The sequence below is a fragment of the Rhamphochromis longiceps genome, linkage group LG18, assembly GCF_057381845.1.
Source record: "Rhamphochromis longiceps isolate RC_006_pf linkage group LG18, R_longiceps_female_GT1.1, whole genome shotgun sequence".
Taxonomy (NCBI): domain Eukaryota; kingdom Metazoa; phylum Chordata; class Actinopteri; order Cichliformes; family Cichlidae; genus Rhamphochromis; species Rhamphochromis longiceps.
In genome coordinates this window covers 1,303,622-1,330,034 of record NC_140574.1, presented here as the reverse complement: position 1 = coordinate 1,330,034, position 26,413 = coordinate 1,303,622, and the positions used below count along the sequence as shown (strand labels likewise).

At 40.6% G+C, this 26,413-nt stretch overlaps 1 protein-coding gene and 1 long non-coding RNA gene across 4 annotated transcripts; one reads left to right on the top strand and one right to left on the bottom strand.

Annotated features, from left to right (window-relative positions):
- The first annotated feature begins 726 nt into the window (after positions 1-726).
- Positions 727-24,609, top strand: LOC146647350 (uncharacterized). 3 transcript variants are annotated; one of them, XM_085388901.1, is made up of 3 exons: positions 736-1,041; positions 22,158-22,388; positions 24,233-24,609. In XM_085388901.1, exons 1-3 carry the CDS (start codon positions 870-872, stop codon positions 24,388-24,390), a joined length of 561 nt encoding a protein of 186 aa, XP_085245027.1. In that variant the 5' UTR covers positions 736-869; the 3' UTR covers positions 24,391-24,609. The 3 variants fall into 3 exon arrangements, with proteins under 3 accessions (XP_085245026.1, XP_085245027.1, XP_085245028.1); XM_085388902.1 differs by having other exon boundaries at positions 739-1,041; positions 24,069-24,375; XM_085388900.1 differs by having other exon boundaries at positions 727-1,041; positions 22,158-24,375.
- LOC146647351 (uncharacterized) lies at positions 13,532-18,492 on the bottom strand. The gene is made up of 2 exons (XR_014908449.1): positions 16,851-18,492; positions 13,532-16,812 (listed from the first exon to the last, which is right to left on the bottom strand). It is a non-coding gene; the product is annotated as an uncharacterized LOC146647351 (long non-coding RNA).
- Positions 24,610-26,413: the final 1,804 nt, after the last annotated feature.

Genomic DNA, 26,413 nt, shown 5'->3' with positions numbered 1-26,413 from the left:
TTGTCTTTTTGTGCTCTGCATTCTGTAAAACACCAACAAACAGTATCAGTGTGCTGTTAAAGAATCACGTCAATGTTGATATCAAAGAAACAGAGTTGTGTTCATACCGAGGCACATAGCAGCCAGCAGCACTGAGATGAACAGAGGCGTCATATCTGCAGTGTAGAGTAACTGTGAGCTACAGCAAGTATAAAGAAGCTGTGATCTCTCTGTTTAGTCTTCATCAACACTAAGTTGGTGGATTAGAAGGAGGAGCCTGATCACAGTGACAGGACTCATTCACAGCCCTGTGTTATTCCCCCTGCTGACAGCTTCACACTCAGCACGTCTTTCTGCTGCTCTGCTTTGCTTGGAGATCTTGCAGCAGGAAGTCTATAAAGTGAAATCTATCCGTTGGTAGTTTGATCTACCTCTCCTTCAATGCACATGTTGAAGAGTCCCTGGATAAGACTGATGTTCACAGCTGTTCTTTCTGTCAGCTCCAACCTGTCTGATTGTTCTCCTCTGAGCTCTCTCATCACCAAACTAATGCTCACCGGTTTTAGTTTCACACAATGCAACAATGCTTATGGCAAAAGGATACTAAGTTTAATTTGAGCACTTTAATTTGTTTTTGATGGATCTGTTTTCTCTTCGCACTGTAGCCTTGCTGCTTAGAATCTGTTCATTTACTGCAACGGTGAGTTTAAAAATGTACACATAGGAACTAAAGGCAACACGTGTGCTCTGCCGGAAGCTCACCACGTGACACCAGGCGGAAGAAAACAAAGGAAAGGCGCTAATACCGTTAGCTTTCCACGTGTGTGTGCCTGAGCACAGGGACTGTTGTGTTGTTGTGTGAGCTGAGTGTGTGAGCTGCGGCAGCAACGATGCCTTCAGTTCAGTATCTGAGAGAGTTCATCAACGAGCGACTAACTGCTGCTGCTGAACAAATATTCTTGGAGTTTGAAAAAACGATCGTCCAGTACGAGGAAGAGATCGACCGTCAGCGCAGACTGCTGGATATCACCTGGAAACCCCAAATCAAGCTGCACAGGACAGGTGAGTGTCCCTCTGAGGGAGGATCCTGATCACAGCTCTGCGGGACGTTTCTGATTGTGAGGACTTTTTGGAGATGTGAGCTAACAAAGAGCAAACAGAGGACAGGACTGCGCTGCGCTCCATTCAAACAGCAGGCGCTTAAATCAGCCTGGATTTCTCTCCTGATTATTTAGTGAAACAAAGTTAGGATTAGAAGATTTGTGAGTCTGGTTCAGAGGGGGGCCCATGTGCCGAAAAGCCCCCGGACGTGTCGTGGTTGCATTCCGACCTGGTCCGTTTCCTCCCCGCTCTGTCCCGCTTTTCCTTTCTATAGAATATTTAATGTAATGCTTTGTAATCAGGCCGGATTTGAGCATTTATTCAACCTGAATTCATCAATGAATGGGTTTGTTTAGGCGGAATCATTTTAAACAGCTTCATGTTTCCTGTTAAGCTTTTTTTTTAAGTGAATTTTATTCATCAACAACAATATAAACAAATACGGCAACATTAGTTGTGCAATACATCTGTATATACACAAGGCTGAGCACAGTAGCGGTTTTAGATATGGGCGACACGGGCGGTTGCCCGGGGCGGTATCACGGGTATTGGCACAAAAAAAAAATTGCTGGTACTCATGCTGCCCGACGTCAGCCAGCGCATAGTGGGAATGTCACAGGCACCGATCGGTTTTCTATCGCCCATTTGCTGGGAGTAAGGGCGCCCCCCCGTTTGCGAGGTGCGCCCGCTGCTGGCGGCACAGGGAAGAGAGGGCGGGGCGGCGGGGGAGTCTCTGGCTGGAGCAGCGTCTAATAACCAACTCGCAAAATAAAACAAAATAAAAACAAAGCAACAAACACGAAAACACCAGACATCTCCGCTACAGACAGTCCAGCATATAGAGACGAGACGACGAGGCTCCAGCTACAGTAGTGCAAGTAAACAAACAATATATATAAGAAAATAAATATACACTTTAGGAGTCGGGGTAAAGGATCAATAACAATTTAAAATTTACAGTTTGATGATTTAAAGTCTCCACACAACCCGTCGAAAGGGGAGGGGCCTGCTGCTTCCAAATAGAGCGTATTTCATTCATAATGATGTAAATCCAAGCTCATTATGGATTCATGATCTGAATCCTGGGTTGTGACAAAGTGAATCTGTGAACTAAGGTGTAGGTCTGTTAGATCATGTTGTGGTGATCCTCGGGTTGGGGGATTTGTGTTCATACTGGAGTGTAAAATTAAAACCAATGGAAGATGGACAAGAAAAGTTCAAAGCCATCAGGTGCTCAGTTTAGAAAAAAGAGAAAAGAAGAGGAGGAGAAACGAGCAAAGATGCAGGTAAGCAGATGTGTGATTGGATAATGGCAGGTCATCCTGAAACTATCAGAATACTTTATTAATCCCTAAGGAAATTATGTGGGTTACAGTTGCTCCAAGAAGAAATGGTAAAAATATTAACAGTAACAGACTAAACTCCAAACAATACATTATGTTACAGATTTTAATATTAATCAGTCATTGTTAATTGTTGATTTGTCCTGTTCTCATTGTATGATGAATTATGATGGCCGTTTGGTAGCTGTTTGCATAAAATGCATACTCTCTCTCTTCGTGTGTGTGTGTGTGTGTGTGTGTGTGTGTGTGTGTGTGTGTACAACAGTTTTATGTTAATGTACAATCCTTAATGTTTTGTCTGTGTGTGTGTGTGGGGGGGGGGGATTAAATGATTTTTAGGATGGAAAATATGTTATACAGAAAAAAGAATATATCGCAATATTTATCGTTACCGCACATGCTTCTAATTATACCGTGATATGGATCGTGGGTCATATCGCCCAGCCCTAGTTAGTCGCCAAACCAACACCAACTACATTTTTAAATCTTAATATACAATGAGTAACAGTAGGGTGGACATTAGGTAAGGCTGCACTTTTAGCAGCGATCTCTTATAGAAAACCTTTCTGCACATATATAAAAAAGGTCAGCAGCTCCAAACCGTAGTGAAGGGAGTCCTGGCTAATATGTCGGGTTCCTTGTTGGGCTCATAGCCGAAAACTAGCTTTAATATGTTGTCTGGGTCGACTTTGCTAGCGAGAGACAGAGAGAGGCATTGAAAGGCTGCTCCAACAAAACTTATTGTTTTGGAGGAAAACACGAACACAGTGTACAGTCAAGTCCTAATAGCTTACTTTCAACTGGGCTTGTCAGGCTCTCTTTTTGGCTGCAGTGGTTATTATTATATTTGCATGCTTCCAACTCCCGTTTCTGCTCGGTGACAACTCGTCAACTCTTTTCCCCTCTCCCTTTTCTCCCTCCCTCACGCTCACAGACATGGTGGCTGTAGCTCAGGAGGTAGAGGTGGTCACCTACTGATCGGGAGGTTGGTGGTTTGATCCCTGGCTCTTCCAGTCTGCATGTCAAGATACTAACCCTGGAGTATGAATGTGTGTGAATGTCGTTAGTAAGCACTATGTATAGATAAAGTGCTTGTGAGAATGGGTGTGATTGGGTGAATGAGGCATGTTGTATAGAGCGCTTTGAGTACTCCGTGAGAGTACAAAAACGCTATATAAGAATCAGACCATTTACATAACTGGTATGGCAGTCCATTCTCCCTGCAGCACAGACTACACTGCCCATGAGGCTATATTCTTTAGGATTATGCCTGTAACACTCCAACTATTGCCTTCATATTAAATAATTTTTTGAATAATAATTAAAAAAAAATATTTTAAATTATTAAAAAATATTTCTTCACTTCATGGGCTGCAAGATTGAGACACAGGCATTAGAGCCTCTTAATGCGGGTTTTGTTTGGGTTTCCACCGATGTGGAATTACCAAAAATAGAGAGGGCATAGCCTAACATGAAACAGGAAAAGACTGCAGTGTAATCCATTTATTTCAACAAAGTAACTGTATTCTGAATAACTTTTTAAAAATGGTGACTGTAACAGAATATAGTCACTCAAATTTTGTATTTGAAATACACAATGCCAGTACATGTATTCCGTTACTCCCCAACACTGATTATCTGACTTACTGTGGCTTTTAAAGTAATGATTAAGTTAGCGCAGACCTGTGGTACAAAGCTTACAAGTAGAGAGGTTTACCATATTTACCGCCAAGTCTTGTCCCATGGAGGTGTTCCGTGGAGGACCCAACTCCATGGGACAAGACTCAACGGTCAATCTGCATCTAAAGGACAAAGGTCACTCTTTCAGGGATACCAATGTACACATATTGGACAGAGAAGATTAATGGTTTGAATGAGTAAAAGAAGCCATTTATATCCACTGTGCACGAACATCTTTGAACAGAGAAGGTGATTTACGACACTGTGCCATCTATAATCCAGTTTTGAGATCCCTTCCCAGACGCCTAAACTCCCACTCACATCCTGGGCCATCTGACCTCAGGACATCACATGATAAGGTAGACCTACATCCGTTTTTACACCTTGGCTCATGTGATTAGGTAGAGGATCATTAGGGGGTCCACTGTCCCTCTCAGGGAGGAGGGGGGCACTCCCACAGGGCTGAAATCTGGGACTCCCCACCACTTGACCCTAGAACTGAAGAAGCTTCTCAGATGAGAGGTGAAACGTCTTCAAGCAACTTAAAGGAGTCCTGACACTTTTTTCCATGCTCCTTAGACCACTGAGGCAGTTAAATAACTCCTTGGTGGCAGAGCCCCTAGGGTGGATGAGGTCCACCCCAGGGGCTTTAATGCTTCAATCTTAAATATGATCAACCTATCTCTAATAATCAGCTATGTAGCACAGGCCTTCAAGCTGGCTGTAGTTAAACCTTTACTCAAAAAGCATCTCTAGACCCAGCAGTCTTAGCTAGTTATAGGCCAATCTCCAACCTTCCTTTCATATCAAACATCCTTGAAAGAGTAGTTGTCAAACAGCTAACAGATCATCTGCAGAGGTTTATTTGAAGAGTTTCAGTCAGGTTTCAGAGCTCATCACAGCACAGAAACAGCTTTAGTGAAGGTTACAAATGATCTTGAATTGAATTGAATTGAAATTTATTTCAGTCAACAACAACAACAGATTATAATTTTACATAAAAGTACTCAAACAGAAACCGAAAAAGGAATAGGCTGAAGCCTTATGGCTTATACTTATCCTATCCCTTACCCCCATAGAAATAATCAAATCCATAACCAAGAAAATAAATAGCATTGATAAATAAGTTGTATAACAGTTTGAAAAGAAATCAATGATAAATCAAGAAATTAAATCAACACAAAAAAAATTTAACAAACCAAATTTCTATAACCTTGTATAATACTAAGTTTTTTAAATCTTCCTGAAGAATGACAAAGAAAAACACATCTTCAGTTCATCATTAAGTCCATTCCATAATTTCACTCCCAAAACTGACACACATCTATACTTAACATTGGTTCTCACTTTAGGCATTTCAAACTTATAAGACCCCCTCAAATCATATTTTCCATCTCTTAGTTGAAACATACTTAAAATACAAATTGGAACATTCTTTTTCATGACACGATATATCATTTCTAAAGTTTTAGAATATATAATGTCCATGAATTTTAACATAGATGATCCTACAAAAAACTGGTTGGTGGACTCCCTATATCCAACTTTATTTATTATTCTAATAGCTCTTTTTTGCAATTTAAATATTGAATCCAAATATGTTTTGTATGTGTTCCCCCAAATTTCTGCACAGTAGGTCATATAAGGCAAACAAAGGGAAGTATACAATAAATAAAGGCAGTTCTTATTCAAAAAATCTCTTGTTTTATAAAGAATAGAAATAGACATGGATAATTTTCGTTTCACATGTTCTATGTGGGGCTTCCAACAAAGTTTATCATCAATAATTACTCCTAAAAATTTTTTCTCATATACTCTTTCAATTTCAACATTATTTAAATTCAATTCTACTTTAATATTACTTTTACTACCTCCAAATAACATAAATTTTGTTTTACTTTCATTCAATGATAGTTTATTAAATACAAACCATCTATTTAACTTCATGAGTTCTGTTTCTACTGTTTTCAGTAATTTCTTTATGTCTTTTCCTGAGCAAAATAAGTTTGTATCATCAGCAAACATCACATATTTTAAAGTATCACTGGCTGTACAAATATCATTTATATAAAGTAAAAATAACTTAGGTCCCAAAACAGATCCTTGCGGAACTCCACAAGTTACTTTTCTAAGTTTAGATTTCATGTTATTAATACTCACATATTGGAACCTATTATTCAAGTAACTATTTAACCAAAATTGTACAACACCTCTTAAACCATACCTTTCACACTTCTGTAAAAGTAAAGAATGATCTATCTTATCAAAGGCTTTACGTAAATCAATGAACACACCTATTCCAAACTGTTTTTCATCCACAGCCGTTGCAATATTTTCAATAAATTCCATCACAGCTAGAGATGTTGAGCGATTTCTTCTGAACCCATACTGATGATCATTCAATAAATCATATTTATCAATAAAAGAATCTAGTTTGTTTGCAAATAGTTTTTCAAGAATCTTTGAAAACTGAGGCAGTAAAGATACCGGTCTATAGTTTGACACAATCTGTTTATCACCAGTTTTATATAGTGGGATCACTTTGGCAATTTTCATTTTATCTGGAAAAATTCCAGTTTGAAATGATTTGTTACAAATATATGTTAACGGCTGAAGGACACTATGAAGAACTTCTTTAATTAGTGACATGTCAAGTTCATCACAATCCGTGGATTTTTTACTCTTGAATTTACTCACCACTTCTACAATGTCACTCTCACAGACTCCACCAAGAAACATTGAGTTACATTTACAAGAAGTAGAATCTACTTCATCATTTCCTCCTGGTACAGAAATCTCTTTTGCCAAGTTGGGACCTACATTAACAAAGTAATCATTAAATTCATTAACTATGCTCTCAGTATTCTCAATCACTACGTTACCTCTTGTTACAATATGTGTTGGAGAACATGTATTATGTTGATTTTTTATTATCCTATTTAATACACTCCAGGTAGCCTTAATATTACTTTTATGTTTTTGAAGCAGCTGTTCATAATATCTTTTCTTTTCATATCGCATAATAGATGTTAATTTATTTCGATATTTCTTATATTTGTCTTCATTTTCCTTTGTTCTATGTGTCAAAAAAATCCTGTATAACCTATTTTTCTTTTTACAGGCTCTTTCCAGACCTTGTGTAAACCATGGTTTTTTCTTTTTATAATTTTTAGAAAACTTTTTAATTGGACAATGGCTGTCATAGATTGACAAAAATATATCCAAAAACGCATTGTAAGCATCATTAGTGTCTTCCACATAAACATTTTGCCAGTCATAATTTTCTAAGTCTGTTTTAAAAGCCGTAATTTGTTCTGGTGTTTTTATTCTACCACTGTAATCCATTTTCTTTTCCTCTTGAAAATGAAGTTGATTGTTGTAAATGGTAAATGGCCTGTATTTATATAGCGCTTTACTAGTCCCTATGGACCCCAAAGCGCTTTACATATCCAGTCATCCACCCATTCACACACACATTCACACACTGGTGATGGCAAGCTACATTGTAGCCACAGCCACCCTGGGGCGCACTGATAGAGGCGAGGCTGCCGGACACTGGCGCCACCGGGCCCTCTGACCACCACCAGTAGGCAACGGGTGAAGTGTCTCGCCCAAGGACACAATGACCGAGACTGTCCGAGCCGGGGCTCGAACCGGCAACCTTCCGATTACAAGGCGAACTCCCAACTCTTGAGCCACAATCGCCAATGATTGTTCATTTCAAACACTGAAAAGACTTCTTATCTTCTTATGGCCTCTGACAGTGGACTCATCTCTGTGCTTGTCCTGCTAGACCTTAGTGCAGCGTTCGATACTGTCGACCATAATATCCTATTAGAGCGATTAGAACATGCTGTAGGTATTACAGGTACTGCACTGCAGTGGTTTGTATCATATTTATCTAATAGACTCCAGTTTGTGCATGTAAATGGAGAGTCCTCTTCACACACTGAGGTTAATTATGGAGTTCCACAGGGTTCAGTGCTAGGACCAATTCTGTTTACATTATACATGCTTCCCTTAGGCAGCATCATTAGAAGACATAGCATACATTTACACTGCTATGCCGATGACACCCAGCTCTATCTGTCCATGAAGCCAGATAACACACACCAATGAGTTAAACTGCAGGAATGTCTTAAAGACATAAAGACCTGGATGGCCGCTAACTTTCTGCTTCTTAATTCAGATCAAACTGAGGTTATTGTACTCGGCCCTGAAAAGCCTAGAAATATGGTATCTAACCAGATTCTTACTCTGGATGGCATTACCTTGGCCTCCAGTAACACTGTGAGGAACCTTGGAGTCATTTTTGACCAGGACATGTCCTTCAAAGCACATATTAAACAAATATGTAAGACTGCTTTCTTCCATTTGTGCAACATCTCTAAAGTTAGAAATATCCTGTCTCAGAGTGACGCTGAAAAACTAGTTCATGCATTTATTACTTCCAGGCTGGACTACTGTAATTCATTATTATCAGGAAGTCCTAAAAACTCCCTGAAAAGCCTTCAGTTAATCCAAAATGCTGCAGCAAGAGTCCTGACAGGGACTAGAAAGAGAGAGCATATTTCTCCTGTATTGGCTTCCCTTCATTGGCTTCCTGTTAAATCCAGAATTCAAAATCCTGCTCCTCACATACAAGGTCTTAAATAATCAGGCCCCATCTTATCTTAATGACCTTGTAGTACCATATCACCCTATTAGAGCACTTCGCTCTCACACTGCAGGCCTACTTGTTGTGCCTAGAGTATTTAAAAGTAGAATGGGAGGGAGAGCCTTCAGTTCTCAGGCCCCTCTTCTGTGGAACCAGCCTCCAGTTTGGATTCAGGAGACAGACACTATCTCTACTTTTAAGATTAGGCTTCAAACTTTCCTTTTTGCTAAAGCATATGGGGCAGGGATAGCTCAGTAGGTAAAGTGGTCGCCCCATGATCGGAAGGTCGGCGGTTCGAATCCACTTAACGGCTACCCTGAGGTACCCCTGAGCAAGGTACCGTCCCTACACACTGCTCCCCGGGCGCCTGCTTAGTGGGCTGCCCACTGCTTCACTGAGTGAATGGGTCAAATGCAGAGGAAAAACAAGTAATTTCCCCATGGGGATCAATAAAGTATCCATTATTATTATTATTATTATTATTATTATTATATAGTTAGGGCTGGACCAGGTGACCCTGAATCCGCCCTTAGTTATGCTGCAATAGACTTAGGCTGCCGGGGGATTCCCATGATGCATTGAGTTTTTCCTTTCCAGTCATCTTTCTCACTCACTATGTGTTAACAGACCTCTGTGCATTGAATCATATCTGTTATTAATCTCTGTCTCTCTTCCACAGCATGTCTTTATCCTGTCTTCCTTCTCTCACCCCAACCAATCACAGCAGATGGCCGCCCCTCCCTGAGCCTGGTTCTGCCGGAGGTTTCTTCCTGTTAAAAGGGAGTTTTTCCTTCCCACTGTTGCCAAAGTGCTTGCTCATAGGGGGTCATATGATTGTTGGGTTTTTCTCTGTATCTATTATTGTACGATCTACTGTACATCTTTAAGAAGGGGGACCGGAGGGTGTGTTCCAACTGTAGGGAAATCGCACTCCTCGGCCTCCATGGGAAGGTCTATGCCAGGTTGCTGGAAAGGAGAGTCCATCCGTTAGTCAAACCTTGAGTACAGGAGGAACAATGCTGTTTTCATCCTAGTCGTGGAACACTGTATAGATCCTTCTCAATGATACTTGAGGGTGCATGGGAGTTTGCCCAACCAGTCTACGTGTGTTTTGGTGATTTGGAGAGAGATTCCCAGGGTCTTCTGTGGGGGTGCTGTTGAAAACACGCAGTTCTTTGAATCTTTGGGCTGAAGGAAGGACAATACTCGGTGTATCAATGCTCAATCAACAATCATTTATTTCCATACAATTCAACAGTCAGAGCATTACAACGTCCGGACGGGAGAGATGCTACCAGAGGGTCAGGCACATGTCTCAAAATGGTGACGGGTTGCTCAGCTTTTTATAGTCTCTAGTGGCCCCCAGCTAGTCGTAAAAGCCAAAACATCACATTTTTTCTCTGTTACAGCGCCTAAGTTATGACCTCGGCAGTTGTTTCTCTGCTTTCTGTAAGGTGGGGGTGTGGAATGTGGTCTATCTATCTCCCCTGTCTTTAGACACAGAGTCTCCTGCTTACAACCTTCTCTTCATGATTCAACAATTAAGCATGTCAAGAAAACAGTGTAACACATTCCCAGCAGATCAAGGATACAGAGTGATGCACATTTATCTAATGAACTAATATGTGAATATGTTCTGTTAACTCAAAAGTATAATGAGAACTAAACTACATACAGATCCCACACTCTATTTTAAAGGGTATAATATGATCTACAGCAGTATTCTAATTCAACTACTTTGATTACATATATAAGGTAACATATAATAACAGAATAATATCACAATACCCTCTTTTGATCTCTCATTAAAGAGATCACTAATAACAAGCACTTCAGCGTTGCAAGGTCCAAGTTTTCTTGATCCTGAGGCCCTCTGTCCCCCTTTAACGGGTGGACCATATGTGGGATGACCTCTGTGTTCACGCAGTTCAGATGCAAGCAAAGTTAGATTTACAACCATAACAGCAGTTACAGATGACTCTCCCATCACTCCCCAATTCTCCCACAGCTTTATTTTGGTGCTCCAGTTTTCCACTCCCATTTTAATGCCCCCTTATACCTTTCAAATGTACTTAGACTAGAACCTCTGTCTAAGGAGCTTTTAACCTTTATTTTTATTGCTGCAGCTACCAGTGTCTTCCAGTTGGGTGATTCTCAGCTTCTTTCTTCGACCTCCGGGGTTAGACCACCCTTTAGTCATTGCACAGTTCTGGGGATTATTCTACCCCGATTTCAAACAAGGATCTGTGTGTTTTGGGTTCACCGGCGTGTCCCCCTTTTTGCCAAGAGCCTCTCGAACCTCGTTGGTCTGGTGTTCCTGGTTTTCGCCAACCCCTTCATGGTTATTGCTGTGTTTGTGGGATCCATCTTCTCCAGGAGCCCAAACGTCATGACACTTGACCCCAGTTGCTGTCTCGGCAGTCCCTACATCTGTCCCTGCTGTGAAGGGTCCTCACATCTCCGGGTCCCCGTCTGGTGTCTGTTCCTTTCTCTGCAAGAGACAGAAAACCAAAACACCTCTCTCCCTAGCCTTGATAATCTAATATTGTTATCCATTGTTCTTCTAATGATTCAAATTTGGTTTAAAATATTATGTTCAGGACCTATTCTAATCATAATCTATGTGTGTGTAAAAGAAATCAAAAATTTGTGAACCCTTTCTAAGTCTAACACATTATAAGCTTAAGTTTTACCATAGCTAATTTATTAAACACAAAAATAAACTCATAGAAATTTTCATATCACCATTGTTTGATGTTCGGACCCAACTTCCCCCTTTTTGACACACTCCCATGTGTCAATTCATTGGAGCGTTGCTCCAGCCTTGTCATCCCTGAGGATCTTCGATCCCAAAAATGTCCCTTCTCCTCATGTAATAAAGTCCGTCATCCTTCCATGCCCCGGTAACTGGTCCATCCAGAGCTGTAACATTTTGAAATGTACATACAACAAGCCAAACCACACCTTGGTCACACCAACCCCTTTCTGCCCTGAAGATGTCCAACACCATCTTAGTCTGGACCAGGGTTGTAATAGTTTTGCAATTTTCATCAGTTTTAATCAGTTTTTACCAATTGTTTGCTAGTTTAGTTTAGTTTTTATTTTCTGAAAATCCTTAGTTTCAATTTAGTTTTATTTGTGTTTTGCAAAAATTAAGTGTAACAAAATCCCAGTTCCATCATATCAGTCATACTCTTCTGGTTATCCTTGGGTGTTGAGACTAATAACTATTAACTCTTGCCGCACCGAGTGGTCCTAATTTTGGTTCAAGTGAATTGATAACCTTTTGAAGGCGATTGTTTCACACCTTTATTTAGATGTCCCAGTCCTGTTGTCTCGGGATACATCACGCTGCCTTATCTGGGATTAGCTGTTTTCTAGGGATGCGGGTTGAGTGGGTGAGCTCTTCAAGGAGGGGGAGTGTGCTCCCCCTGATGAGGTCTTCTAGGTAAGCTAGGTTAACCTTCTTGTGTGGGCTTTTCAAGTGCACTTTAAGGTTAGTGGGACTTTTAGTTTTATAAATGTCCCTCATGACCCCCTGATGACCCAGTATTTCATTTTTGCACACTGTAGTACACATTTTAGTTTTTGCTTGTAGCTCGCATACTCTACTTGCCACTCCTCTAATTCCTGATGTTTCTTAGAGAGGGCAACAGTACCTTTAAAATTATATCACATGTGTGGGGGTGTGGCCTTGCCAATTGTTTTGCCCACCTTTTCAAAATGGCTGGCGTGCCCACAAGCACATTTCATGGAAAAAGAAAGGTAAGCTTGATATTTACATTTAAAATGTTTTGTTAAACTCAGATTTTTATTTTATTCTTTTTGCAAGTACCCCTCCTCGGTGGCGAGAAACTGTTGGTGTGGTCAAGTGGGTGCTCTAGAAACAAACGCTCAGGACAGAACAGTTATCAGTCATGTACTTCCTACAAATTTTGCATATGTTTTATTTCATATTGATCCTCTGAGTGTAATGGTACATTTTAATTTGAATTTATCCAAACTAAACACAATATTTTCTTTATTTACTTTGCTCTTGTTCTTTTGCAGTACCACATCCTATCAAATGTCCCTGTCGATTATATTCTACATTTAATAACTTACTATTTCAAGTGAGAACCTAAATCATGTGGACCAATGTTTATTATTGCATATCTCTATTCTGAATGTGGCCAGTCATTCATAGGTATTGTTCAATTTTGGCGATTTTCCTCTATAACATTTAATTGACTTTTTACAGTGGCCTGCTATGGTTAATAATAACATATTCCAGTCATGAGTGGTATCAAAAGTCTTCTCCACTGTAGCATTTGGCATTCCCAATAATATAACATGATACCTTAATCAAAACACAGCTAATATAGCACAGTTTTCTTAATGCAAACATCAGTAACTCAAAATCAGCAACCACAGTGTTAAGTCTGCAGTTCATACTTATGTGAAGCTAGAGTCTCCTCCTCCAGTCTCTCTTATCCTCCTGCTCCTGAAAAAACAAAACAAAACAAAGCGAAGCATCCACCCTTCTCTTGTCGGCTGGGTGAATTGTTTATGAATTGTTTATTGGCATTTACTAATCCTAAAGTGGGTGCAGTCATTGTCTCAGTATCAAGTTAGTCAAAACTTTTAGTCGTCAGTCCATCACAGTCCATTCACATGCATACCTCCATACACATTCATACCAGATGTTGCTGATAATGGAGTCTCACGCGCAACCTATTCGAGCATCCATCACCAGCAAGTTGACGTCATCATTTTAAAGGAAAACAATTCCTTGTTGTTTTTTTTGGGCCGGATTGACTCGGTGCAATCCTTTTAGATCAGTGTTCCCTATAAGTGAATTTCTCCCAAGCCAATTACAATCATGGAGAAGCACACTTTGCAACTGTTTACAGTAATAATATTTCATAGCGCTTTAAATTTCAATCTTTCAGGCCTAGTTTAAAGAGCTGATTGTTAAATCATAAACTCACAAAATATCAACATATCCCCACCGGTGGATCACACCTCTCAGATGTTTTTTCTCCAGTGCACTGTAACAAAAACGAAAACAGACATAACCAACAAAATACTACTAAAATAACACAAACTAGGGCCCGTTGCAGACATGTCCAAGCATAAAACTATCCCTCTCTCGCTTACGAGAAAGAACACAAGCCAAAGCTCACTGATAAAATCAAGCTAGCGCTAAACAAAACCAAACAATCAACCAGAAATTCACAGGAACATTTTTCTTCCTGCCGGGACAATATTGTGTGGGAATGAGAACCTCAGGTGCCGTAACACCTTTTGTTCCTCCTTGAATTAAAACTCAATCACAGAAAATGCCGTACTCCAACCTAAAACTTACACTATTAATTCATCAATTTCACTCTGTGCCACTGTTCCTCATCAGGGCTGTGTGAAGCACAGCAAAGAATTCAGTCAAGGCCTTGAGCCATAAACAGACATCACGCACAGACATTGTTTTCATAACCAAACTTTTTTAGACCTTATTAACTCTACATAAATGCCTTCTAGGTGACATATAACACATTCTAAGTAATCAATGGTAATCAATGGAAATCAATGGCTCCTCATAAAAATTATGCATTGGGATGTTTGTGTGCAGCATTTTGCATATCAGCATAAGCAAAGCATTCTTCATTGCATCAGCGTGTATGTGTGTGTGCGTGTGGATCACTCTTCATTGCACAAGCGTGTGCATGTGTATGTGTGCATCACTTCTCAGTGAATCAACATTCCCGTGTGTGTGTGTGTGTGTGTGTGTGTGTGTGTGTGTGTGTGTGTGTGTGTGTGTGTGTGTGTGTGTGTGTGTGTGTGTTTGTGTGGGTGTTTGTGTTCATCACTTTCCTGTTCTGGTGTTCTGGGTAAACCACGGCCTGAAGCGTGCCCTGGGGTCCTGCCCCCCTCCTTTTTCAGTTTGTTTGCGACCATTGCTGCTGCTGCTGCTCAAAATTCAGTCCGTCCTGGTTCTGACCCCAATTGGGGCAGTCCTTTCTCCAGTGTCGATGTTCACCGCAGGTGAAACCTGCATCTTCTTCTGTGTTTTTGTCCATTCTGAGGTGCCTTCTGTCCTCAGTTACTCCTCTTGTCTCGGTCACGCCCTTTTTCGCCACCCGATCATCCGTGTTGGTCCATCCCTGTCCTGCACAGTGTGAATGCAAAGTTATCAAGGTCAGCATTCTTTCGCTCGGCCTTACTTTTCATTCGGGCTTGGCGGGCGTCTCGTCACAGCTCTGTCAGCTGACGCAGTCTGGGAATTTTCCCCCGTGTAGTGAAACGGGCCTTAGGTTTAGTGCTCTCCGTCTCGGCTGCATGAGATCACATTCCTGCAGGTCTGTTGACATTCTCAGGTCGTTGTTGTGGGTCCAGCTGTTGCAGCATTTGGTCAGTGTCACGTATGGGGGAGAGCAGGAGTCCAGTCAGCCTCGGCTTTCAGGGCCGGCAAAGCAGCCTGTAATTAAATATGTATAGAAAAAACAAAAACAAAACAAAACAAAAACAAACAAAAAACAAAAACAAACGAACAGGAAAATGTTGTTGTGTTGGCTGTGTTATTCAGAGGGGAGGCAATGGGGCCAGGCCCTGTGTCAGCCTTCTCTCCCCCTTTTTTTGTTTTTTGTCTCCCGATATAATCAACTCCTAACCCACCAAGTTGACAGGACAACACCGGTATATGTTAAAATTCTTAAGATCATGTTTAAAAGCCCAAAAAAGGAACTTTCTTTCATTCAGTAATCACTTTTATTAATCAATCAACAGAAAACATGTCACAATTTGAATCTTTTAACCACTAAATTTGTTGCGTCTTGCCTGGTTGGTTAGACCAGTGTTCCTTTTTTTTTTTCTTTTTTAGTTAAATTGTTGTCCTGCAACCCAGAGGGTTTCTTTGTCAGTAATGTATAGACTTCATCATTTAAGTATGTTAATTTTTCTTTAACCTTGCTGGAAAATCTTCACGTGTTCATGAGTGTAAGCTGTTTCTTCATTGCGTGTATGTGCATTTGTATAAAAGCAGGTTAATTTTATCTTTTCTCAAACTAGGCGTTACCTTAAAAGGAGCCTTTCTCTCAGATTTCTCTGCTTGTGTGTGTTTTTGTTTCACCTTTTTGTTGTGATGCTCCGGACGCCTTCCCAACCTCCACAAGTCCGTTGGCCCTAATTTTATGTGTTAAAACTTCTCTTAATTTCTCCTCTAATTCTCTCCTCGCTGCTGTCTGTTTCACAGCTGCTGATTCGTGCTGGGTGTGGTTCCCATTGCCTATAATTTTGCTTCGGCCGCTGTGCTTGTGGGGGCAGTTGGTCCAGGTCCACAGCTTCCTGTATTAACACACTAAGAGATTTATTTTAATTTCATTTTCATCACTTTTAAACAGATAAGCAGGCAACACGCCTACCTTGACAGCGTAAACTGTACGCCAGTCTCCCAACACATTCCTCTCTCTACTCCTCTATAATTCTCCACTGCACACCTCTTACTATCTCTCCTTTTTATTTTTATTACACCACAGAGTAATACACCCAATTATGCCCGTCTATCTCTATGTGGCTCCAAATTCCCTCTTTATTTTAATTTCACACTCGTCAGGGGACAGGCACACAACAATTTCAACCACTGAAACGAGGAATTCAACCTTTTTATATTTCTTTACTAATCTAGACTCAACGTTTGTTCGCAAAATGTGTCTTGTTCTAGTCCGGAAATAAATGTGAACCCGTGATTACACGGCCGTTCCAGTGTTATTTCCGTGGCTATGCGGGGGCCCTCACCTCCCCAAGTCACCACCTCAGCACCCGGACAACGCCGGTCCTGGCCACGCGTCCACGGACAGGAGGGTCGCTACTCCATAGGCAAAGTTCCACAGGTACACTAGGCATCAACCTTTGATCCTAAAATGTGTATTTGCTCTAATGTCCTCCTAATCAAACACATTAACCGTCACTGTCACTGTGTTCACGCTTCACACTCCACACAAAACACACTCAGAGCGCGCCTCACTCACACTCTCACTCAGTGCGCGCTTCACCCACAAGACAGCACCCAGAGCGCGCCTCGCAGCTTCACACACACTCTCTCACCCAGAGCGCGCTTTGACACTCACACACACAACACTTTTCCTCAGCGGGAATTTTACACAGAAACCTCTGAGCTCAACTATTAGATCTTCTTAAAGCACACTGCACCATAGACCAAAATACCCCTTTCTCTGCGATTATGACCGCCACCACGGGGCAAAGTCGCATCATAAAAGTGATGCTTGCATCCCCGAAGTTATACCAGACATCATAAACCAGGTTTTGCTCTATGTACTTCTTGGCAAGTAAAATTTTACTTTGTTTTATGACCGCAGCCCTTAAAAAAAAAACTCGACTGACGCCACAAACCACCGTCAAACCTCTGTTCAATGTACTAAAATTAGCACCAACCACTACTGCACTTCACAGCCGCATATCACCGGAACACGGCCGTATCATAAACCAAACCTACGGACGTGTTTCGCTCTCGCGTTGCCAGTGTTTAACCGCACCGTGAAGCCAGCATCTGCTTTTCCTTAAATCAACTTCTATTTCATAGCCGGCAAGAGCCAGGACGTAACCGACACCATAAACAAACTTCAAACCTCGACTTCAATGTACTGAACTAATGGCCGCGTCTTCAGAATAAATTCTAATGTATTATTGCTACAGAAGCCAGTCTTAGACAAAATTAAATGTGGAAGGTAAAGTGGCTGCATCTAGTCCAACGTAGTATGTTATTAGTATCTCGGTAGAAGCAGATTACTGCAATCTAGACCAACGTAGTATGTTATTAGTATCTCGGTAGAAGCAGTTTATTTAACACACTGGAATTCAGCCTCAACTTATGTTGTTAGTATCTTGCGCCAAAAACCAGACACCGACAAATTTACTGTGAAAATACATGTGACTCAGCGAACAGATTAATTTGGAAAGCCCAATATGCACATTTGGTATTTGTAATACAACAGGCTGTGCTTACCTTTTTATTTTTGGACCGGTCCTCTGTTCACCTCGCCTCACGATCTCACCAAAGGTCAAATCTACACCTCCTCAGCACACCAAAGATCCGGGTCACACGGCACCAAGTTGTTGAAAACACGCAGTTCTTTGAATCTTTGGGCTGAAGGAAGGACAATACTCGGTGTATCAATGCTCAATCAACAATCATTTATTTCCATACAATTCAACAGTCAGAGCATTACAACGTCCGGACGGGAGAGATGCTACCAGAGGGTCAGGCACATGTCTCAAAATGGTGACGGGTTGCTCAGCTTTTTATAGTCTCTAGTGGCCCCCAGCTAGTCGTAAAAGCCAAAACATCACATTTTTTCTCTGTTACAGCGCCTAAGTTATGACCTCGGCAGTTGTTTCTCTGCTTTCTGTAAGGTGGGGGTGTGGAATGTGGTCTATCTATCTCCCCTGTCTTTAGACACAGAGTCTCCTGCTTACAACCTTCTCTTCATGATTCAACAATTAAGCATGTCAAGAAAACAGTGTAACACATTCCCAGCAGATCAAGGATACAGAGTGATGCACATTTATCTAATGAACTAATATGTGAATATGTTCTGTTAACTCAAAAGTATAATGAGAACTAAACTACATACAGATCCCACACTCTATTTTAAAGGGTATAATATGATCTACAGCAGTATTCTAATTCAACTACTTTGATTACATATATAAGGTAACATATAATAACAGAATAATATCACAGTGCTCCGGGAATATGGGGTGACTGGCTGGCAATAAGTCGGACTCGTTCCTGGTGGGTGATGGGCTCCGGCAGGGCTGCCCTTTGTTCGTTATTATATCCCCCCAAAAAAATCAAAATGTATTTCTATAGCACATAAAAATACAACAAAGTTGACCAAAGTGTTTCACAGTCGGTCAGAGCAATACCATAAGACAGAATTAAAAAAAGAAACAGTTTAAAGGAGGGCAGGAAACAATATGACAATTGTTTGAAACAAAAACTGGCCACGAAATAACATACTAGTTTAAATCAAAAGCGACACTAAAATAATAAGTTTTAAGACACAATTTAAAAGACTGGATGGACTCGGAGGAACGAATATAAGGAGGGAGGTTATTCTAGAGTCTGGGAGCTACGACAGCAAAGGCCCGATCACCTCTGGACTTCAGACAAGACCTTGGTTGCATCAGGAGCATTTGATTGGAAGATCTAAGTGCCTTATTAGGGATATACAAATGAACGAGTTCACATAGATAGCTGGGATCCAAATTATTTAAAATTTTAAAGGTAAGCAAAAGAATTTTGAAATTGATACAATAATCAACAAGGAGCCCATGTAGGTTGGCTAAAACTGGTGTGATGTGGACATATTTCTAGTACCAGTTAAGAGACACGCAGCTGCGTTTTGAACTAACTGGAGCCGGTGAATAGAGAAAAATAGAAGGCCCAAGTAGAGAGAGTTACAGTAGTCTAATTTGGAAGTGATAAAAGCGTGAATGAGCTTTTCAAGGACCTTCAAAGTGAGGTATAGTTTAGCTTTAGATGTCTGACGCAGGTGGTAGAAACTTTTTTTTTCCCACAGGAGAGATCTGTTTCTTGAGTTTAAAAGAGCTGCCCAGGAAAACACCAAGGTTTCTAACAGTGGGTGAGAGATGGCTAGCAAGGAGCCCTAAGGCATCAGTTAGTTGTTCCAGCGGGGTGTGACTATCAAAAACTATAACATCTGTCTTATCCTCGTTCAGTGTGAGCGAGCTACATGATAACCAAGTTTTGGCCTCATTTAGACAGTCAAATAGGGGTTGCAAGGAAGTAGAGACATCCGATGTCAAAGGGAAATAAAATTGTATGTCGTCGGCGTAGCAGTGAAAGGAAGTGTAATCCCAACGGCAGCATGTGTTCTTTTTCTTTATAATGGGTTGCACGACAGCGTGCTTAAATACTGACGGTACACAACCTGATGACAGTGATATATTCAGTAACAGTTGGATACAGGGACCAACAGTGGGCAAAGCTTCCTTAAGAAAACGAGAGGGAAGGATATCATGGGGGGAATTCGAGATTTTGAGATGATCAATTATAGCTGTTAAATCAGAATCAGACAGTGGCTGGAACTGTTGAAAGACAGTCAAGCATTCAGGGACTGGAACAGGGTCAGAAACTAACAATGATGGAGATGAGAGAGATGCCCTCAGAACTGAAATTTTGCCAGTGAAATATTTAAAAATTTATTACAAAGTACAGGGGAGGCATCCCTATAAGTAAAGGGGCAAGGGTTTATCAAGAAATTAAAAATACTAAAAAGGGCTTGGGGATTATGGCAGTTAGACCTAATAATACCAGAGAAGAAGGTAGATTTGGCAGCATGTCCAGCGAGACATGGAGTTTATCTTTTTTCCATTTTTGCTCAGTGTGCCGGCATTCACACCTAAGGGCGCGGGTAGTGTCATTAAGCCAGGGTTGGCGTAACAATTCGGCACTTTATGTCCTCAGAGGTGCCACCGAATTAAGAATGTCGGCACATCTAGTATTAAAAAGGTTGGTAAGTTCCTCCGCTGATAAATCCGCAATACCATTAACATCAAAAAGAGGGGAATCAAAAAAAGCAGCAGTGAAATGAGCAATTGACTGAGAGCTCATCTAGCGTGTTTGCCGTAGAGAACCATCACTATACAAATCAACATTGTTAATAACAGTATTAAACAAAATGGTCCGAAATCCTGAGGTTCTCCCAATTTAAAGCGATCACCAATCGGAGAAAAGAAAAGGATAATGTTTAATCGTTTCCCATACAACTTTATCCGTGATGTCTGTGATGCAGATATCCAAACCATTTGACAGTACCAAGTTGAGTGTGTGACCTTTTGTGTGAGTTGGATCACTTACCCACTGGGTGAGATTAAACGAATTAATAAGAGTAAGGAAGTCTTTGACTAGTGAGTCGTCTTTGCAACAAACATGAATGTTAAAATCCCCAACAATTAAAATACGATCATAGCGTAAGACAACACTCCCCAGTAAGTCAGCAAATTCAGAAATAAAATCCTTAACAAATTTCGGGGGGCAATACACCAAAGCACAAAGAAATGAAAGGATGCGGTTCAGTTCCAATAACTGCACCTCGAAGCTGGGGTACAGAACAGATGACAGCTGCCGACATCGAAATTTGTTTTTAAAAACTGAAGCTAGCCCTCCACCTCTGCCAATGGTTCGGGGTGAGCTCAGAACAGTGAAATTGGGTGGAAGCAGTTCTGAGAATGAAACTTGGCTTCACCAGGGCGAAGCCAAGTATCAGTCAAGAATAACAAGTCAAGTCCGGATGAGCGAATAAAATCATTTAAGACAAAAGTCTTATTAGCCAGTGACCTCATGTTTAACAAGGCCATCTGAAGAGTGGTCACACTGTTGCTGGTGCTCCCCCACCCCAGGGGTGGACAGGATTTCTAGGCTTAGCCAAGTGGCAGAAGGCTTTCACTTGGGTGGGCTCAGAACCTCATCTATGCTTTTTGCGGATGATGTGGTTCTGTTGGCTTCATTGGGTGATGGCCTTCAGCTCACTTTGGAACGCTTCACAGCTGAGTGTGAAGCGGTGGGAATGAGAATCAGCACCTCCAAATCTGAGGCCATGGTCCTCAGCTGGAAAAGGGTAGAGTGCCCAATCTGGGTAGAAGATTAGTTCTTGCCTCAAGTGGAGGAGTTTAACTATCTCGTGGTCTTGTTCACGATTGAAGGGAAAAGGGTGCAGGAGATCAACAGATGGGATTGGTGCTGTGGCCACAGTAATGTGGACGCTGTACCGCTCTGTTGTGGTGAAGAAAGAGCTGACTGTAAACGCGAAGCTCTAAATTTACTGATCAATCTATATCCCTACCCTCACCTATGGTCACGAGCTGTGGGTAGTGACTGAAAGAAAATGATTGTGGATACAAGCGGCGGAAATGAGCTTCCTCCAATGGGTTGCTAGCCTTTCCCTTAGAGAGAGGATGAGATGGTAAAATGTTCTAAAAGAAAGAAAACAAGGATTGACCAAATAATGTTTTGTATTTTGGTAGTTAGCAGTGTCCATATTCTGCTCTTCTACTGCGACTCCTGCGCTGCTGACTTTTGAAATCATTCTGCTCACTAACTGGCTCAACATTGGCTCAACAGTGCATGGACTGGACAGCCTAACAGGCTAGCTACAGTGCTAAAGAGAAACCTGGAATTGTTGTCATTTTATTCTAAGGTAAATAAAAAGATGTACTAGCTTCATGGAGTGCTTTTTTTTTTAAAGACATCAGCTTGTAGTTTAATGATGGTTTACCCTTATTGCTGTTCTTTAGTTTATTTAAAAGTAAATTTGCTTCTGTTTTTCTGGTATAACATCATATCACTTTCTTTGCGATGTCTCCTTTTGTCCCTCCAGATGTCTTACAGCAACATGTTCCTAAGAAGGAGGTGGTACCGACTGAGCAGCAGCTCTGTAATCAGGATAACAACTCCAGTCTGAAACACGGGAAACCAGAATCTCCACAGATTAAGGAGGAACCGGAGGAACTCTGCAGCAGTCAGGAGGGAGAGCAGCTTATACTGAAGGAGGAGACGGATACCTTTATGGTGACCGCTACTTGCGACAAAAGTGACCAAACCGAAACAGGTGGGCAGCAGCTCCTGTTTCTAAGCTCTGCTGTAGCTGAGAACCAAGATCAGGGACGAAGCGAGAAACTTGATTTACAATCAATTCGATTTACGAACAAAAGTCACAAGAATAAAGAAGACCCGACAACATCAGGGAGTAGGTGTAACTCTGATAAAAGTACAAAGTATCTAAAATGTGATGTTTGTGGAAAAGTATTCCGATATAATTATGAAATGACAAGACATTATAGAATCCACACAGGCGAGAAACCGTATTCATGCACTATTTGTGGCAAAGGTTTCGTATGTACTGGCTCTTTAGCAAAGCACAGAAGAGCTCACACAGGTGAGAAGCCTTATTCTTGTATAACATGTGGGAAAAAGTTTGCTTATAACAGTGATTTACTGAGACACCTGAAGACGCACACTGGTGAGAAACCATATCATTGTAAAAGATGTGGGAAAATGTTTCTATATAATAGTAATTTACTGAAACACATGCGGACTCACACAGGTGAGAAACCATATGGATGTAAAACATGTGGGAAAATGTTTGCTTATAATGGTGATTTACTGAAGCACACAAGAGCTCATACAGGTGAAAAGCCATATCATTGTAAAACATGTGGGAAAATGTTCGGATACAGTAGTTCTCTGTTAAAACACATGGGAATTCACACAGGTGTGAAACCACATCATTGTAAAACATGTGGGAAAATGTTTGCTTCTAATAGTGATTTAGTGAAACACACGAGGATGCACACTGGTGAGAGACCATATCATTGTAAAACTTGTGGGAAAGTATTTGCATATAGTAGTTCCTTATTGAAACACATGAGAATGCATACAGGTGTTAAACCATATCATTGTAAAACTTGTGGGAAATCGTTCACCCGTAACTCTATTTTGACAGAACACACAAGAACACACACAGGTGAGAAACCGTATGAATGTAAAACATGTGGGAAAAGGTTTAACTCTAGAACTCATTTGTTGCGCCACATGAAAACTCACGCTAAGCGGTGCACTATCGATACAAGATTATTGGCTTAGTGAGCTGCTTTGAGCTAAAAGTCAGAGGTTTGTGTCACAAAAGTTACTTTTTTAAAATCTGGTTTTAATTACCCTGTTCAGCTATGAATAATTGAAAGAGGTATGAATATAAATACTGATTTAAAGATTATGGTAACTTACACTGAACACATAAGCTGTTAAAGAGCAGGTAAAGTTGAGAGGTTTAACTGGAATGTGCATATATTCATATATATATTCAAGTATGCAGAAAACGTGGAAATGTTGTACTTGATTCTCTGCTGAATCTGCTGCTAAATCTGTTACACTAATTTAATTGTAGCTATTAGAAGATGGATCACAAAAAACAAAACAATTACTTTAGTTTGCAACAAAGTAAAGCAAATATTTTCTTGGGCTTTGGAACTATAAGCTTTAACATTTAAATGGGTCCAGTTTAAAGTATCAGAGCTCTAGTGAGAGCGAGTGCACACTCTTGTCATATTTTCAGCAAGTGTTTTATTGGTATATTTTCTTTATGTTTTCTATAATTTTTTAATCATTTTATCGACATCTGATAATGTCTGTTTATTCTAACTGAGATTTTAGTTTTGTTAATTCAGTTTATATAAAGGAAGCCTGGTGTGTTGATCTTCATTGATAGTATATGCTTCTTTTTTTTCTAAAGGGGGGTTCTCTGTATCGCAAAACTGAAATCTAGGAGCTGTTTCTATGTTTTTCCATCTAAATCTTAAACATGATGCTGTCCACTGTGGTGATGATGTGGTTGACAGTCTATCAGAGAGTAAACCAGTTACACTCTCACCTGTGGTAAATATAATCACTGTTTAGAACAACATTCATGTCTTTGGACTGTGGGAGGAAGCTGGAGTACCCAGAGAGAACATGCAGACTCCACACAGGGAGGCCTGAGCCCACCAGGACCTTCTTACTGTGATGGGACGGTGCAAGCCACTGCGACAACGTGCTGCTGGTTTCTTTTTGAATAAATAGAAGATCTTTGTTTTGTTTTAATTGGGGTGGTCTTTTGTATTCATATGTTTTGTTTATTTAGCTCATTTAGTGCATTTATATTAATTTACTGTTAATTTTAAGTTGTTTAAGAATCTAGACTTGCTGTGAGAACCTCAGGTTCAAAGATAGATAGGTGTAAGCGTAACATTTTCATTTCTTGTTCTGCACGCATTAAATAAAGCACTAAACCTGTAGTTAAACTCTCCTGTACTCATTGTATATGACCAAAAGGTTTCTTAAATGTCTGCCTTCAGTAAATACAGATTTTTTTCTGTCTAAATCAGGTTTTTATTTGAGGCTTCTAAGCAGTAAATTGCTAATCCTTTTCTTGCTCTCTCTCTCTCTCTCTCTCTCTCTCTCTCTTTATGTATGTACCTATGTATGAAAGCCATAATAAAAATGTGGAAATATAGTGTATATACAGTATCATGTATATTTTACAAAGCCTCTTGTTCATGGTTTTGGTTTTCTTTAGTTCTTTGTAATTCTAGTCCTTCCTTACTTAGTATTTATCTTAGCCTGTGTTTAGTCTCTGATCCCATGTCTACTCAGAGTTTTCAGCCTTACACAGTCTTAATGGTCCACAAGGGCCGTGGACCCCATAACCGCTAAGGCCGGAAGTGCGAGGCTTGTGAAATGGGATGGTCTAGCCTCGGTTGCGCTGCCCAGGTTGCCTAGCAACCATGATACTAACAGCTGGAAACGTTTCATACAGCTTTGTTTGACAGAAATGAAGGAGAAAACCTTTTGTTCATTTGTTTCTACATGAGCTTTGTGTGATTTTAATAAGTATCTGAGGCTGAGATCACGGGACTGTGAAAACATGATTATTGGGCTTCATTACTGCACTGAACACCCATTTTAAGATTAGCTAGTAAATAACAATTAGCTAATGTTGTTCATGAGACCAAAGTCCTCTCACTTTGGGTGAATATAATATGGCCAATATTAAAGTTATTACAGCAGTGAACTTGGACTCTGTGTCAAATACTGAGCTTCAGTAAAGATTCAAGTTGCATTTATTCAAATTTCCCATCACCTTAAATCTTCACTCAAAGATAAGTATCTTTGACAGTGTATGTCTAGATGTATTATATATAAGAGACAAATATATTGTTCATTTAATATGTTGGCATTATTACTTTTGGCTCAATGCTTACATATACAGTGGGGCAAAAAAGTATTTAGTCAGCCACCGATTGTGCAAGTTCCCCCACCTAAAATGATGACAGAGGTCAGTAATTTGCACCAGAGGTACACTTCAACTGTGAGAGACAGAATGTGAAAAAATAAATAAAATAAAAAAAAATCCATGAATCCACATGGTAGGATTTGTAAAGAATTTATTCGTAAATTAGGGTGGAAAATAAGTATTTGGTCAATAACAAAAATACAACTCAATACTTTGTAACATAACCTTTGTTGGCAATAACAGAGGTCAAACGTTTACTATAGGTCTTTACCAGGTTTGCACACACAGTAGCTGGTATTTTGGCCCATTCCTCCATGCAGATCTTCTCGAGAGCAGTGATGTTTTGGGGCTGTCGCCGAGCAACACGGACTTTCAACTCCCGCCACAGATTTTCTATGGGGTTGAGGTCTGGAGACTGGCTAGGCCACTCCAGGACTTTCAAATGCTTCTTACGGAGCCACTCCTTTGTTGCCCGGGCGGTGTGTTTTGGATCATTGTCATGTTGGAAGACCCAGCCTCGTTTCATCTTCAAAGTTCTCACTGATGGAAGGAGGTTTTGGCTCAAAATCTCACGATACATGGCCCCATTCATTCTGTCCTTAACACGGATCAGTCGTCCTGTCCCCTTGGCAGAAAAACAGCCCCATAGCATGATGTTTCCACCTCCATGCTTCACAGTAGGTATGGTGTTCTTGGGATGCAACTCAGTATTCTTCGTCCTCCAAACACGACGAGTTGAGTTTATACCAAAAAGTTCTACTTTGGTTTCATCTGACCACATGACATTCTCCCAATCCTCTGCTGTA